General features: G+C 30.7%; 3 protein-coding genes across 4 annotated transcripts; 2 read left to right on the top strand and 1 right to left on the bottom strand.

The window, feature by feature from the left end:
- Window positions 1-1323: 1323 nt before the first annotated feature.
- Window positions 1324-3914, top strand: LOC126834009 (transcription factor Adf-1-like). The gene is made up of 3 exons (XM_050565657.1): window positions 1324-2215; window positions 2467-2632; window positions 2701-3914. Exons 1-3 carry the CDS (start codon window positions 2086-2088, stop codon window positions 3254-3256), a joined length of 852 nt encoding a protein of 283 aa, XP_050421614.1. The 5' UTR covers window positions 1324-2085; the 3' UTR covers window positions 3257-3914.
- On the bottom strand, window positions 3441-8069 carry LOC126833996 (transmembrane protein 62-like). 2 transcript variants are annotated; one of them, XM_050565636.1, is made up of 14 exons: window positions 7726-8068; window positions 7288-7399; window positions 7010-7147; window positions 6623-6924; window positions 6396-6544; window positions 6111-6269; window positions 5876-6032; window positions 5683-5805; window positions 5516-5597; window positions 4868-4990; window positions 4674-4792; window positions 4526-4581; window positions 4183-4418; window positions 3443-4044 (listed from the first exon to the last, which is right to left on the bottom strand). In XM_050565636.1, the coding sequence occupies exons 1-14, from the start codon at window positions 7762-7764 to the stop codon at window positions 4016-4018; spliced, it is 1824 nt and encodes a 607-aa protein (XP_050421593.1). In that variant the 5' UTR covers window positions 7765-8068; the 3' UTR covers window positions 3443-4015. The 2 variants fall into 2 exon arrangements, with proteins under 2 accessions (XP_050421603.1, XP_050421593.1); XM_050565646.1 differs by lacking the exon at window positions 4183-4418 and having other exon boundaries at window positions 3441-4044; window positions 7726-8069.
- A 4938-nt stretch (window positions 8070-13007) lies between these two features.
- On the top strand, window positions 13008-16209 carry LOC126836321 (magnesium transporter NIPA2). Its single transcript, XM_050569556.1, has 7 exons — window positions 13008-13545; window positions 14223-14345; window positions 14427-14569; window positions 14769-14877; window positions 14967-15143; window positions 15219-15424; window positions 15489-16209. The coding sequence occupies exons 1-7, from the start codon at window positions 13455-13457 to the stop codon at window positions 15690-15692; spliced, it is 1053 nt and encodes a 350-aa protein (XP_050425513.1). The 5' UTR covers window positions 13008-13454; the 3' UTR covers window positions 15693-16209.
- The last annotated feature ends 32 nt before the right edge of the window (window positions 16210-16241 follow it).

The raw sequence follows: 16241 nt of genomic DNA, 5'->3' as shown, positions 1-16241 counted from the left end.
CGGTGCGAAGCTGCTGAGAAGCTACTGTTTTCACGAGTGTGTTTAATTTAATTTTTTTCAAACATATTCGTGTCAAATCTTCGTGTAACAATAGACTATAAAATCATAAATCGTACCTGAAAAGTACAATGTAGGGCAAAAAATGTAAAAAGTAGTCTTAAGAGGCCGTCGACTGAAACAGACTGAAACTAACTTGCTTAATTTTGGTTTTAGAGTAAAAGCACCGATTATAAAATTAAAAGAAAACAATATTCCGGAGGGCAAGACGGTGCGTTTTTTTAAACAAATTAATTTTTTGGAAAGTTACAGTCATTTAAAAATGTTAAAATAGTCATTATTTCTAAACTACGTATTGAGCGTTATACTTAAATAATACTTAGAATAATGAAAAAAACGCACCGTCTTGCCCTCCGAAATATTGCTTTTAATTAATTTTTATTGTTTTAATTTTAATTTTTAATGAGTGCTTTTACTCTAAATCCAAAATTAAGCGAGTTATTTTCAGTTGAGATGAAAAAACATTTTTAAATCGCTTTCAAGGATGTTGTGATAGTCCAAAAAATAAATTAACTACCAAAATAGAGTCTTAGTTATTGAACTAATAATTACACATCACGATTTAACCTTTAAATTAAGATTTTGTAAAAAATTGCCTATACTTTACTCCTTAAAAATGGGCGTCGGGGACGCGATACCCCTATTTATTAAGGAGTTGGGTATAGGCAATTTTTTGCCGAATCATTCCTTAACGCTTAAATTATTGTAATGTCTATGATTATTATTATTAGATTATTATTAATTATTATAATTATTAAATTAGTGATAAGAACTGTTTTTAGGCAGTTGATTTATTTTTCGCAGCATGTTTGTCAGCGATTTTAAATATTTGTATCATCTTAACATAGTTTTCTTATGCCGAAAACAAGGCTTTACTTAGGTATGGTTTTAGAGTAAAAAATACCCTATTATAAAAGTTGTAGGTGAGAACTATAGTTTCTATGTTATGTTGTTAAACCAATTTTCGATAGTCGGTTTGGATATGGAACAATAAGGCATAAAGAAAGGATATATTTTTAACTATTTAAATTTACATAATCTTGAAAATAAAATGTAATTTTTAAAACCGAATTCCAACAAACTATAAATATTTAGTTGGGCGGTCAACTATTTATTTAGTTATTCCATCATAGGCAAATATTCTATTGTTGTTTTGATATTTTGACACTAAACGGCAGCGTTAATGGAAAACATTTGGTGTTAAAATATGTTAAATAAATATACAAATAATTTAATAATAATAATAGGAATTATTCCTTGGTCAAAACAAAAAAAAAACATTATGTAAATTTAAATACCTGGGAAATGCAGCACTTCTTAGAAACCCTACATTTTTTTTTATTCAAATTGAGCCTATCAATGAAGCTCAATCAATTTTTAATCTGATTGACATGAGGTTTGTGAACCTAAAAGTTTATTAGTTATATTACTATTTAAAAATTGATAACGAATCGTGCTTTTTAGACATTTTTAATAAGAAAAAAAATAGGTACCCATTTAAAAACAAAAAGGCCAGATTCAAACAACCGCAATGCCGCCATTTTTTAGTTTTTTTCGATAATATGAACATTTTTTAAACCAAATATTTTAAACTTTAAAATTCCACGACGTGATCGTTTATTTCATTTTTAACATCTTCGGGTAAAAATTCTGGAAAAACCCGCCGTTTACCCCTACCTCCCCCCCCCTTGAGCTGGAAACGGACAATTGTCACGTCACGTGAGCTCACGCGTTATCATACTGTGTTATCACGTCACGGTAAACAAAGTGTATTACATATTATTATTATGTCGGATGTACGGATTTTAAATAGTATAACAAAATTGAAAAATACCATTTAGACTTTACATTTGCATATTGTTTAGTTTTATTTGTGGCGCTGATATTATATGTACTTAATTTTTAATATACCAGCACGGCACTGATGTCACCCTACCTCGGGTGACCTCACGAGTTCCACTAAAACTACTTGCACCAAACTTTGATTATAAACTTATATACTTGTACTTGTTTTTTTTTGTAACCATAATGTATGAGCTTTTAATCGAAAAGGTCCGGCAACACGAGGTTCTGTATAACGTCGGCTCCGTCAATTATCGGGACCAACAAATACGGCAAGCAGCGTGGGAAGAAATCGGAAAAGAGTTGAAATTACCAGGTAGGTACTGTTAACAGCTAATGTCAAATGTTAAGATATTTTATTTTACAATATAATTCCATTATTTATACACCTATACTACAATTTGATTTAAAAAAAAAAAGTTCAACGTCAGAATTATTAAAATAATCTTTAAAAATGCCTGTCGTATTTGAAACCGATACTTCTAAATAGCGTTTCGGGTCGCCAAAAAAATCTAAAACAAGAAAAACCAAGTACAAAATGTTCAATGTTATTTGTTTCCGTTTCAGGGAGTGTGGCCAAACAAAAATGGGAGCAATTAAGAAGATGTTTTTGCAACGCCAGGAACCGACGTCGCGACGATGGAACAAAAAGTGGTATGTCTTCTAAGAAGAAGTCATTATGGAAGTACGAACCACAAATGTCATTTGTTCTACCTTTTTTGGAAAGCAGGAAGTTAGATAAATTTAATTATGTTTAGATTTTATTCTAAATGTTGTTGTTTTTTTTTCCTTCAATTCAAGGATACGTGGTAACTTAATTGAGTCTCAGACGTCGGCCAATCTGATCAGCGAGCCAGAAGATACGTCGGAGGGGTCCGAAGAAGAAACCCAAAACGAACAGAGTATTCAAGATGACCAAGCTGTAAACGATGAAGCGACTTTTAGCGACGTAGAACCAGCTGTCGAAAGACGTGAACACACGGCACGTCACAAAAAGCAAAAACCGCGTACCGATGGTCAAGCGCAACAAGTAGTCGAACTGATTCTAAAAGAAAATTTGAATCTTAGGAAACGTCAATACGATGGAAAGTGCGTCCGCCAGGAAGTACCCAAAACAAATAGCCAGTATGAAAATCTAGACGACACCGACATGTTCTTTCTGAGCATGGCGAAAATGACCAAACGGTTGCCAACAGTCGAGCAGGCTCAAATTAAACTTGCATTAAGCAATTCCGTGTTGTCCGCAGAAATAATATACAATCAACAATCACGTCCTTCAGCCAGCTATCCCACCGCACAACAGCCGTTACTTATTAAAACCGATTCACCTGTGCCTAGCGACTGTCCCAGTAGCTGAGATTGTTTTTTTTTTTTAATAATGTTCTTATTTTTTTATACGTATCCATACCCACACAGTACTGCTTAGACAAAATTAATAGGTAAAAAAAGACACAAAGAATAATTCTTCTGAGAAGAGGTTTCATCACAGTGTGATCTATACGAAACTAATATATTATTATAATATAAGTGTTATAGTATCATAGTAGTATATTTATATTTACAAATAAATAATAAATAGTATCACTTAAAAATCACTAGAGATTGAGAGAATACCTAAAAATAAATAATACAAATTAAAAAATACTTAAATAGTAATAAGAACACAAAATAGATAAATCTTTCTTCGCGTCTAGTTTGGTAGGTGGTACAATAGTTATACAATTATTATTTTAATTGACTAAGGAGTAAAAAAAAATAAATGTTGGTACTAAATGGTAAAATAACAACCACTTAAAACTAACAAACGATAGGGTTCATAATTTTATAGATCGTCATCAATTAAATAACTAAATAAGTTATCGAGCAATACCGCAGGTATTATAAAGTAAAGGTGTACAAAAAAAAAAATTGTATTAAAATTAATATACAATAACGTTTTGATAATGAAATAAAATAAATATCTAAATAGTCGATGAAGTAATGTGAACGGACGTACTTTCATAATAAGTTAATATTATACAACAACATAGGTTAATACGAACCGAATAATTAATTTATCATTTTTGTCTTAGTAAATTATATAAATAAGGTTAACTAATAATAGTAAGACTACTGTTTAACTGCTGTTCAGTTTTTCCACGTTTCCTATAAAAAAAAAACAACCAAAACACATCAGAGTAATTTTTTTTTTTTTTTTTTCAATAAAATCATAACAAATTTGCATGCAAAAAAAAAAACCTTTAAAATTTTATTCGTGCGTCAAAAGTGTTATTCTATTATTACCTATTGCAAATCGTATGTCGTTTACTGATATTTTTTTAGTTTGGTACCAAAGCCATAGTGCGAGAAATATCGACCATGTTTTCAGCGGACCAAAGACGGTAGCGACCAAACCGTAGGCTCCCCAAAACCAAAGGCAACACAAACCTTGCCAAGCTAGCAGTGAAAAGAACATGACGTCCACGCAAATGTACGGAGAGTTAAGAAACGTGTAGTGCACGTTGGCGAACGATTGCATCCTAAATCGAAACATTTTAATATAACAGATACCATTTTCCACGTGTGATTGCGACTTTTAATTTCAACATAAATATAATGCTTTGCGTTTACAGAAAGATACACTCACTTAATATCGAGGCGCAGACTAAGTATGTAGTTCAGAGGAAGTTGGAACGTAACTATCTAAAAAAAAAAAATACACATATATATATATATATACCGACAAGTAAAAAAACAACGGTTATCGTTTCATTGTAATTTACACTAAGACTTACCTGGCCGAATCCGTAAGCGTAAGTAAAAGAATCCTTTATGAATTTTCCCTTGACGTAGATACCCCATGGAAAAACCCATCCGATACAATCTGTTAACAGATCACCGACGGCCCAAGGTCCTAAAAAATAATACTATACTATAACAAACAAAATTATCAAGTTCAATTGTTATTATAAAATAACGTATTGCTTACCTGTACACAGAAAGATCGAATAAATTGTCAACGGGTAAAATATACAATTTAAACTTGATAACAAAACCATTTTTCTCGAATACCTGTTGATCAACTTCATTTTTCCATTATAGCTGATGCGATCTATTAACCGAGAAAATTTTTTTCATAAAACCATAAAACATACGTCTAACCTTTAACTTAAACTTTAGAGAAATGTCCATAAGTCGTTCGACTTTAAGTGACAAATCCGTGTCTCGACTAATTTAAATGAACAAAAACAAAAACTTTTATTTGACAATATTACCAATTATTAGTAGCCCTATCATTTTTATGAAATTAGTTTGAATACAATGGAAAAAAAAAAACCCCAAGTACTCAAAGCCAATAAATGGTTTAAATAAAATATATTAGCTAAGCCACAAAAATGTACTCGTAAACATATGTTTGCGTCAAAGTAATGAATTTGACACATTGTTAATTTAGTTTTAAAGAAATAATTTAAAACTGTTTGTACGTACACAACACAAGAGTAATTTGTCAAACCGATTAAAATTATAATATTGTTAATATAAAATAAAACAATCGTTTAGTAATGCGTAACCAAGTGGTTTACTTAACGATAATAATTTAACTTAGCTAAGTATTAATAAAACAGAATACACTTACATTTGGTGCATTTGCAAACAAATCGAAAAAATAAAAGTGGTAAAACGTTAGCCAAAGACGCTACCAGAAACATCATAAATAGCTGTAAAAATACCTTATTTAATATGCTTTTTTTTTAACATTCGTGTTATTGATAAACTATTAAAATAGAAAAAAAACCCACGTACCACGTTAGGAAAATATAAATTGAGCGGCCACTGTGTGAAATGTTTTATTACTGGTACGGTATCGTCCAACGTAAACATCTGACTGATTTCATGCACTCTGCCTTGAATATCCTCAACTCTGACCTTTAGGAAAATTAACAAAAATATAGTTATATACAATATGTCAATATGAAATATAACAAATTTGACCCACGTGTATATTATGAATTCCGCGTGAGTAATCGTTAGCATTCCATTCGGTCACGTACATAGAACTAGCGTTTCCAACACCGATACATTGTTTCCATTCTAGTTCTTTGTCTATTTTCACCAAAACGTTTTCAATCGGATCGAGCGAAAACGCTAAAATTCTAATACAAAAATAAAGAAAACGTTGTTCGTGTTTCTCGATTGCGAAAAAGTATTGTTGAATTTTTTTTTTTTTAAACCTTATATAGTTATTGTTGGCAATGCGATCTTCGTCCGTTTCCATGCCGTTGACACGAAGCCACGGTAGTTTTGGATTTGTAACTAATATAACTGGCCATTTTCCGTGTCGAATATCGGTAAACGTAAGAGATCCTCTGTCGAAAGCCAATAACCTAAACCTGCATCAACAACACAATTTACGTTGAATGACGAACAAAAATCGAATACATTTCCTCGGAACGCGGTTTGCGCAAATATAATACGTTATGTTTTTGCAACTTTTAAACGATTACTGTTTTACTCACATTCTTGAATCCTTCCAATCGGCTAATTCTAATTCGGCAAAACCTTCATTTTGTATGGTGTACATTTCAGGTACTAATCCAGCCAACGTGTGTAAATGGCCACATAAGTATACAACCGATGAAGGGTTTTCACCGATAATTGATCGTATCTAAAAGATAAATAACGAATGATAAAAAAAAAAATATAGTTTCACCGTCAATAGGGTAATAAACTATTTTCGTCGTACAGTTTGTTGTCCTTCGGTCAGTATACAAGACGTCGGATAGTGACCAAACCAAACGATTGGATCCTTTGTATTAGCTGCCATTGCTTTCAAACGATCGACTTCGTCGTCGTCCAAGTTGCCGATGAAATTAAAAGGCCTTTTGGGGCCCGGATCCAGGCAAGCGTCCACGCCAATAAACTTGAGACTCATGCCCGCTTGATTGGTAACTGTGTAGTTATACGATCGTGGATGCAATTTGCCTTGAGGCGAATATTTTTGATAAAAGTTTTTAACCGACTGTTCACTGGACACGTCAAAACTGTCTGCAAAATACAAAATTAATCATTTTTCATTTTCATAATAATATGATACTTCAAAGAACATGGCAAAATATATTTTATTACCAACCGTGATTTCCTCGAATATCTAACCATTTAGTTTTCTCAGTCACTTTACTAGTTGTTAACACTTCTTGATACGCTAACCATTCTTCTTCGTATTGTGTTGAACCTATGCCGTTTCGATTTTTAGCATCAGTCAAATCACCTACAAGTAAAGAGTAAGGATTATTATTATTTATAAACTAGTATTTGAAGAAAATAGTTTTTCAATGAAGAATAATTTCAAAAACATCAAATAAAACCTAGTTTATGTTTAAAAATAATTACAATAATAACTGTACGTACCACTAGCTAGTACGGCGAATGGCTTGATAGTATCAATCGTCAAATCACAAAATTCTTTCAGCTCAGTGACTCTACCCCAATCGTGAAATATACTGAGATGCAAGTCTGAAATCTGAAACGACAAGCAAAACCACATATATTTACAAAACAGTTTATACACAACTTGGTACGATTTGTTGACACAGTGGATTGATCGTGAGCCCGATTGTGTTGAAACACGACAGAAACTATTTCCAAAAATACAATCGGACTAATAAAATAAAAAGTATACTACGCAAGAAAACAAGCGTTCCTTTGAGTCGATGTAAGGTTTAAAAGCAACGTACGACCAAATAACGCACGGACCCACGTCGTCGTCGCAGGGGTGTGAAAATTTGAGACGATACAACATTATATATAGGTATATATATTTTATTAAAAGTTAAAAGTTCAGTTTACCTGCAGGAACCATATCAGTCTATCGGTAAAGGTATTCATTCTTAAAAATTTAATATCACCTAATAAGTAATTACGTTTTGACTAGGACATGATACACAACATCTAGAGATGATTAAGCAGATTGAGCTTTAACTCCCCGAGTGAGAGAGAGAGAGAGAGAGAGAGAAAGGTCTGGACACGGTTGTGGACAATATAATAATGGTAATAATGAAAATAATATTGTAATCCTATACATATTATTATTATCTACAACTGTGGGCCGCCGCGATTCCAGCTGCTGTAGGCTGTGCAGGCTGCTTAAATTGAAAAGTTAAGGTGGATTGTTGATAAGGTGTTTCGATTCAACGATAAGGCGTTCCAAAATCTAAACAAGTACAAACAGCAGCTACACACAATGGTAGATAACCAACAAACGTTTATTTTTTTTTTTTTGTCTTCACATACCGCGTACACTAATAATGATTAACATAATGGTATTTAATCTATCTTTGTGTTCAGCTGCTGCTGCTGACAAAATATTATGCTGACAATAATTAACAACAACGTGTATTTTAGGCAGACAATACCTAAGAAAAAAAAACAATTGGAGCTATTGTCTATGAGAATGATTATTCGTTCCAAGCATATTTTGCAATAATTGCAGATGTTAATATAATGATAATATATTAGATGGAGAATTTCGCATAATATTATAATTATTATTTGTAGTATGTTTTATTTAAAACACACTGAAAATTCGACGGTTTGATAAATTAATTTTTGTTAAAATTTACATTTTGCAGTAGTCAATCGATATTTTATTGAAAAATTTCAAAATCAGTAGCATAAATCGCAGTTCAATAGTTCAGTTTTGATAATATAAAAAATCTGATAAAATTCTTTTGGTCAGACTTTGGACACGTGTTGCTAAAATAATATAATATGGATGTCAGATTAGCAGTGCATATTAATCAAAATTTGAAAGGTCAACAGACTAATAAATATGTAACATTTTCAGTGATCTATAAAATGTCGATAATTGTGCGTTTTGATAAAAAAAACTAGTTTTGCAAAAGCTTTAAATACCTATTAACATTTATGTAAATAAATGTTTTGTTGGTACCAGTGAAATAGTAAAAAAACACAATACAGTTCTCGTTGGATTAACTAAATAAATAGTCGAACAAAACATTAATAGTTTGTCGGAATTAGATTTTAAAAAATTACATTTTTATTTTTAAGATATTATGTACATATTTTGAATAATAAAAAAAAATGCCCTTTCATTATGCGAAAATTGGTTTAACAACAAAACATAGAAGTATAGTTCTCACCTACAAATTTCATAATAGGTTTTTTTTTTACTCTAAAACAACAATACTATCTGTGGTGACTATATAGTATTACCAAGGTATCTTTGGATAATGATGATAGTGACCTTATATATAACAGCTATTTCTCTGCAACTTTTTTTCAAATAAACAATGTAAGTAACTACTCTCACTCCACTTGTTAGATCTTGTTTTTTGAAGTAATAAATTGTTAACTGTTGAAAAATCACATGAACCTACTGTGCCTATTGATCCATATCGTCCAGCACTAAATATTTCTCTACCTTAGAGTTTACCTATGTCTCACTTTAAGCAGGAACATACCTTTGTAATTTGTAAATGTTTATTATTATTTTTTCTAGCCCCCTCCACTATATTTTTATTCCTAGATCTCTAGATCTGCCCCCGGTCGCTCTCGATTGATCCATGTTCGCTATATTGATTGCAAAATAAAAATATTTTGGTCAGAATTTTGTATAGAGTATATAATATGGAGATGATGGTTGTTTCCAGTTTTCAAATGCATTATAATAAGTTTCATAGTTTAATTTTGAATAACTTATTATCTAAATTAATTTAATCGTTAAATATTGTTTCTAAGATATTATTGTGATAACACCACTCAAATGAAGAGGGTATGAATGACGTCATCGACTGTCATCGAGCCAATGAGATAAGGGAAACATATTTTTCAAACAATTTTCCTTTAAACAAAAAATTGTGTTTTATATAAATCTAATAAAGTGCAAATTTGAAGATGTTAAAAAAAAAAAATACCTAGTCTCTATACAAAGTGGTTAATTCTATAACATATTTGGTGTACAAACAATTCTATAAAAAAAAAACCCTATCTTGTCAACAAAATTATGTTATATTTCTTCAATTGGCAAAACTTGTCTTCGTGGAATAATTACCCTTATCTCAGATACACAATTTAAAGTATTATAGTTTTTTTTTCCTCTGTAAATAATATTGATTAATTTTTATGAGTTTTACTTAAAATATTTAATGGCGTTTTAATTATCGGTGGGATAATATTATAATAATACTTTTGTTGTGACGCAATAGTCCATACTCGAAAGATTAGAAAATATATAATGCAATTACAATACTATTATATTATGTACTATCTTAGTATATTATTTTTATTTATACACATTTCCAAAACCTATTATCGCTATCGCAAAATGTTGCTGATGATTCATACGTCTTTATTTTTCAAAAATTTTAATTTCAATATTTTATACATGCAATTATGCGCTATTATAACTTGATGACACATTATTATTATTCTCAGTGGACATTGACATAAAATAAGTATAAATATAAAATATACACTCACTTTCTTGCTTCCTTCAAACTTCAACTTCAAATCGACTTGTTCAACTCAATTCAAAAATACGGCTATTTATTTTAATAAAGAAAATTAATTTTTCAAAAAGACGAATAATTCGAGTTTTGTTATGCAATTTATTCAATTTACGAAATTTTATTTAAAAAAAAAAATTGAATAAAGAAAATAATCAATTTTTTTAGGTTTTTCCTGAAACTTTCTTGAAATTGTATGTATGTATGTTTTGGCACTTTGAATATCTAGTAAATATCTAAGTATATAATATTTTTGTGACTTAAGCGTCTTTTAAATTCTGCATTTTGTAATCTGGTTCCATTGAAATAATTAGTGCGTATTATAATAATTTATATAATTGTTTAGATTGTTATAACCTCAAAAAAGCTCTAAAAATATTTGCTGCCTTATTATTTATAATATGATAAAATTAATACGCTTTAGCTAAAAACATTATTATATTTATCAATATACAATATATTATATCCTAACATATTTCTTCGATATTAAACTATTATCCTTACCGCACAATAGCTTAAAATACAAATTTTCAAACAAAAAAAAAATATATCTGTACCGCTACTCTTGAGTGAATTGACAATTAAATAAAATATCTTGTATTAAAGTACCACTTCTTGTATAACAACCTATGAGTTCCAAAAAGAAAAATATTGACCAAAAAAAAAATCGACAAGAAAGTGCCAGATTTTTTTCAATTTAAATAATATATTTTCAATTATCATCAAACGGGGAAAAACCAGCTGGAAAATCGCTTTTTAATAATGGCGATTTTGTTGTTATAAAATTCGTTTGACAATACAAAACGAATCTTTTCTTTATTTTTAAGCACGATAGTAAACCAAAATTTAACATTAACAATTTAACAAGTATTTTTTTTAAATTTCAAAAAAAAATTTTGGCATTACTTAAACATGTTTTTCTTAGATAAGATAAAAGTGACTGGTACTTGAACATTAATACGCATGTTTCTAATTATTCGAGACATTTAATTTGGTCTAATTTGATAATAATAGGTATGTCAAATAATAATACAATTTTGGTGAAAGTTTCAGGGAAATAAAACTTTTCCCAGGACATTCTCTATGAACATAACTGTCCGTCCATGATTATACCACTAATAATTTTTGTTTTAATCATTTCTAAAATATACACATTAATATATTTTAATTGGGTAAAAAAAATTATGCAAATGATTAAAATTCACCCATATTTTATTATAAGAGCATTATTACTCATTAGCACATAACACTCGAGACGGAACACAATATCGATAAATTTTAATAGTTATTGTTTTTCTTTTCTAATAAATTTCAACATAATATTATAGCTAAACGTGTACATTTTATAAATCGAAAAAAAACCCATTATTTCAACAAAATTATTATTAATGATACAATAATAGGCGGGTCTCGTTACCGCAGTGGCCAGCTAAAAAGGGAAGTGTCACGTGACCTTATCGCGTTATCTATAACCTAACGCAGCTGCACGGCTGCACGTTGGAATGTACAACTGATAACAGTCGCTGCTGCAGCAGCCACAGAAAAAACCAGAACGGAAACTCTGGCCTGAATTGAATGGCCGCCGACATTTTGTTTTTGCGCATTCACGCACAATAAATTTAATGGCCTTGTATTATAATAAGAAAGTTATTGAAAACAATTTTACACAAGAAATTCCCTATACAATAATTTGCCATAACCTTGATGCATATTTTAAATAATTTACTAATAATATTTGTATCATAAAATTACTATGACATTAATAATTGGTACATAGATTGACTGTATTATTGATAAACGTAAAAATGTGGGACGGTTGCTTTTAATTTTTTTTTGATACAAATTGTATGTATTGTAGTAAAACTATATAATACATTTTATGTCTTTTGTGCGATAAAAAACAAAATTAAAAATGTAACAATATATTAAAGTTAGTTTTAGTATTTAAAAAATAAAATATAATATGAAACCCATGTACGATACACCCATATTCCATATTTATTTACAAAAAAAATAGTAGTAACAAACTAGATAAATATCATTAAGTCTTTGAATTTGTTAAAAATAAATAACAATAATGTACAACAGTAAAGTTAAAAATACTATTATTAATAGATTTTAAAAATTAATAACAATAAAAAATGCTGTCTCGAATTTCAAAATCCATTTCCAATCAAATCATTTTATAATATATTATTTGTATGTAATTATTTTTACATTTATATATTAACGTGATTGCATGCGGTCTTTTTTTTTTTGACGTTTCTGACCAAAAAGCCAGACAAAATTTCGACTACTTAGAATGGTCCGATTTAAAATTCTGTAAAAACATTTATTGGCAACTTTATTCTTGGTTATATGGGAAACGGATTTTTAAACCAAAATAGCAAAAGAAGTTTGTTTTTCGCTTCTCTGTTTTACCGCGTGCCAATTATCATTGTAATAGCTGATAATAGATAAAACAATATGGCGGCCGGCCTTTTTTTGAACCAAGGTTAACGGATGGAATTTTTTTCACGAGTTTCCCTTCTGGTTGTTCTTTGCGCTGCAGTCACGGCCGTGCCTTTGCACAATATTCGCGTTATGACGTTACATAATGTTATCAACAGCCACAGCTAGGAGTGATTAACAGAGTACCTATTTCAATATTATTATATATTACCTATTATTAAATTATTATGGTGTTTATCGACGATTAGCAATATACTTACATTCCTTTTTATTATTATATTATTATTATTATATACATACCTATATTCATAACTTATTTGTAATTTGTTTGTCTCGAGGTCGCGGTTCATCGTCGTCGGTTATTATTTGTTATTGTATTCGGCCGAAAACCTCACCTCTTGAAACATACCAGTTTGATGTCGGTTCTAAGATAATAGTAATAATAAAAAAAACTCTTTTGTTTGTTATTAGTGCGATACCGAGATACAGCTATATCTGCGTACAAATGACCTAAAATTGGTGTTATATTTTTTTTTTTTTTTTTTACCGTTTTCATACTAAAAACAATTTGCCAGAGTCGTTTTTAGTCGGTTTTTCAACATGCCGGACAAAGATCAAGGAAACGTCAACTACAGCATGACCGATTACTACATCGGTCTGGGCCTAGCGTTGTCGTCCAGCGGCTTCATCGGTATGTACCTACTAAACTATGATTTTATTAACCCCGTGTGTGTGCAATTAAAACCCAGCAGCAATTACCGATGTTGTTAATAATAAAAATATTTCATTTCAAAGTGCCCTCTACTGGTTTCCGTTCGAGCGCTACATCGTGTGGTCGACGCACGTTGTTGAACTAACATTTTGTTGTTCAGTCGATCGTTAGTGGATAGTTGTTCTAAAGATAAAAGTTTAAAGTAATTTCCAGTACATATTTTATTTGACGGGGTATAAAAAAATGCGTTATCTACGTCTTACACAACATTTTATAATATTAATAATTTTCTATCCCGTCGAGTAAGCTCCCCGACAAAGGGCCAAAGGGCTGTCAGCGTGACATTGCTCACAGTATCGTGTTCGACGGTTAATACATAAATCGACTGGTCTTAAAAAATGCATAATTCAGGATTAGCTGTTTTTTTTAATTTGTACATTTTCATTTGGTATAAATTACCAAATAAGTAATATAACTTAATAGTTTTAAAATAGCATTCGCGTCATAACAGAATGTGATTAGTTTGAAGAAGATGCTTTTTATTTGAGTGTGTAGATAGTGTGACTAATACACTTTGTATTACCAACTAATTATTTGAATTATTTGAATTATTTGATTTATTATTTGAATACTTATATATTTTTTTTGTTTTTTAGGTGCTAGTTTTATCATAAAGAAAAAAGCTCTCATTCACTTATCGTTAGGGAGTGGTCGAAGAGCAGCAAATGGTGGTTACGGCTATTTGACAAATTGGCTATGGTGGTGCGGATTATCAATGAGTAATCAACAAATTTGATTTAATATTGTGCAAGTTTTATTACATTTTTATGTATCATTAATGATTAATTTCTTTTCTTTAGTGGCGGTCGGCGAAATATTCAATTTTGCCGCCTACGCTTTTGCTCCGGCTTCAGTGGTGACGCCTCTTGGAGCTATCAGCGTTATAGTTTCGGCAATACTATCATCCAAGTACTTAAACGAGCAACTCAATTTACTAGCAAAGGTGTGTTTTAATTAGGGCGACAAAAATTTTTAAAAAAAACCCACTTATAAAATTTCAAATCATGACACTCGATTAATTATTCAATATAACTTTTAGTTTCTACTTTAAACCAAATAATTTATTTAGATAATAAGTCGAGTTCAATTAAAATTATTTCTTTATTTAAAAAAACGTTTTTATTAAATTGTATTTTTTTCAGATTGGCTGCTTTATGTGTATAATCGGCTCGACCGTAATGGTAATCCATTCTCCCAAAGAAGAATCAATCGACAACATGGCAGTATTATTGGAAAAACTCACTGAACCCGGTTGGACATTTTTCTTATCAAACTCCTCCTCTGTCGCTCTCCGTTGGCGGTAACAGCAATTTTACATACGTTTTTTAATTTGTTTCAAGGTTTCATCATTTACACCAGCATTATGCTACTGATAATAGCGTCGATATTCTTTTACTTCGGGCCACGTTACGGATCGTCAAACGTAATCGTCTACGTTACAATGTGCTCCGCTGCCGGTTCGTTGACTGTCATGTGGGTCAAAGGACTTGGGTTGGCCATACGAGAAACAATTACTGGTATGCATTGATTGAATTTAACTTATTTCTTGTTATAATATTAAATATTTTCGTCTCGTGTTAATAATATTTCAGGACAGAGCGAATTTAGCAATTGGCTAACGTACGTGTTTATTGTTTTACTGGTCGCTTTCGTGAGCATCCAAATGAATTACTTGAACAAAGCTTTGGACACGTTCAACACCGGAGTGGTCACCCCGGTGTACTATGTCATGTTTACGTCGCTCGTAATCACGGCTTCGGCCATACTTTTCAAGGAGTGGGACAATTTGTATCTGAACGTACGACCGAAATGCAAACATCGAGAGTAGTTTTCTTATGTAATTGTTGTTGCTATTTTTCCAGGATATTATCGGAATAATTTGCGGATTTCTAATCACGGTAACGGCCATATTCATGTTGAACTCGTTTCGCGACGTCGACATGTCCCGCAGTCAGTTTGGTTGGCGAATCCGTCAGCCGATAATGAGAAAAGCGACCGTCGAGGAAATTGCGCAGACCTCTTCGCTGATTAAAAACAACACACAATACGGCACCAGGCACGTTTGACACAAGTGCACGCGCTTGAACGGATTCAAGATGAAATTCCGTAAACTGATTATGAGCTTTTTAAACCCTTACAGTTAACCTTAAAAAAAAAAGTTTATACATGTTGTGAATTTGATTGTCATCATTTTTTCTTTTTTTTTTTTGAGTTAAACATTGTGTGTACATACAGTGTAGCATAAAATAATAATTACTATTATTTGTTTTGTTTATTAGCTTTCTTTTTGTATGTATAACAACCACCTATATATATATATATCATCAAATATTTATACACAGGGTACCCATGAGATTTTACTACTCATAGCCATTTTTACCCTTTACAAATAAACATTGTACCTTTTTTGTACTAAGCTTTTTCTCTTGCTTAATCTTTTACATTTAAATATTTATTATTTAGATATATACATTAAAATTTCACTTCAACAATTAATAGTATTTTTTTCAATAGATTCAGATAAAGAATCTATTTGATACATAAATATCAATATTAAAATTAAAGCGTTTTTATATTTTTTTATTATAATCGTTCATAAAAAAAAAAAAAAATGT

Source organism: Adelges cooleyi, unplaced genomic scaffold (assembly GCF_023614345.1).
Source record: "Adelges cooleyi isolate 19-005CV unplaced genomic scaffold, UGA_ACOO_1.1 ACOO_flye_CR_arks_rails_tigmint_CR_PRNA_1, whole genome shotgun sequence".
In the NCBI taxonomy this organism is placed as follows: domain Eukaryota; kingdom Metazoa; phylum Arthropoda; class Insecta; order Hemiptera; family Adelgidae; genus Adelges; species Adelges cooleyi.
Note: the sequence above shows the minus strand (reverse complement) of the source record. Positions and strands in the feature narration are given on the sequence as shown.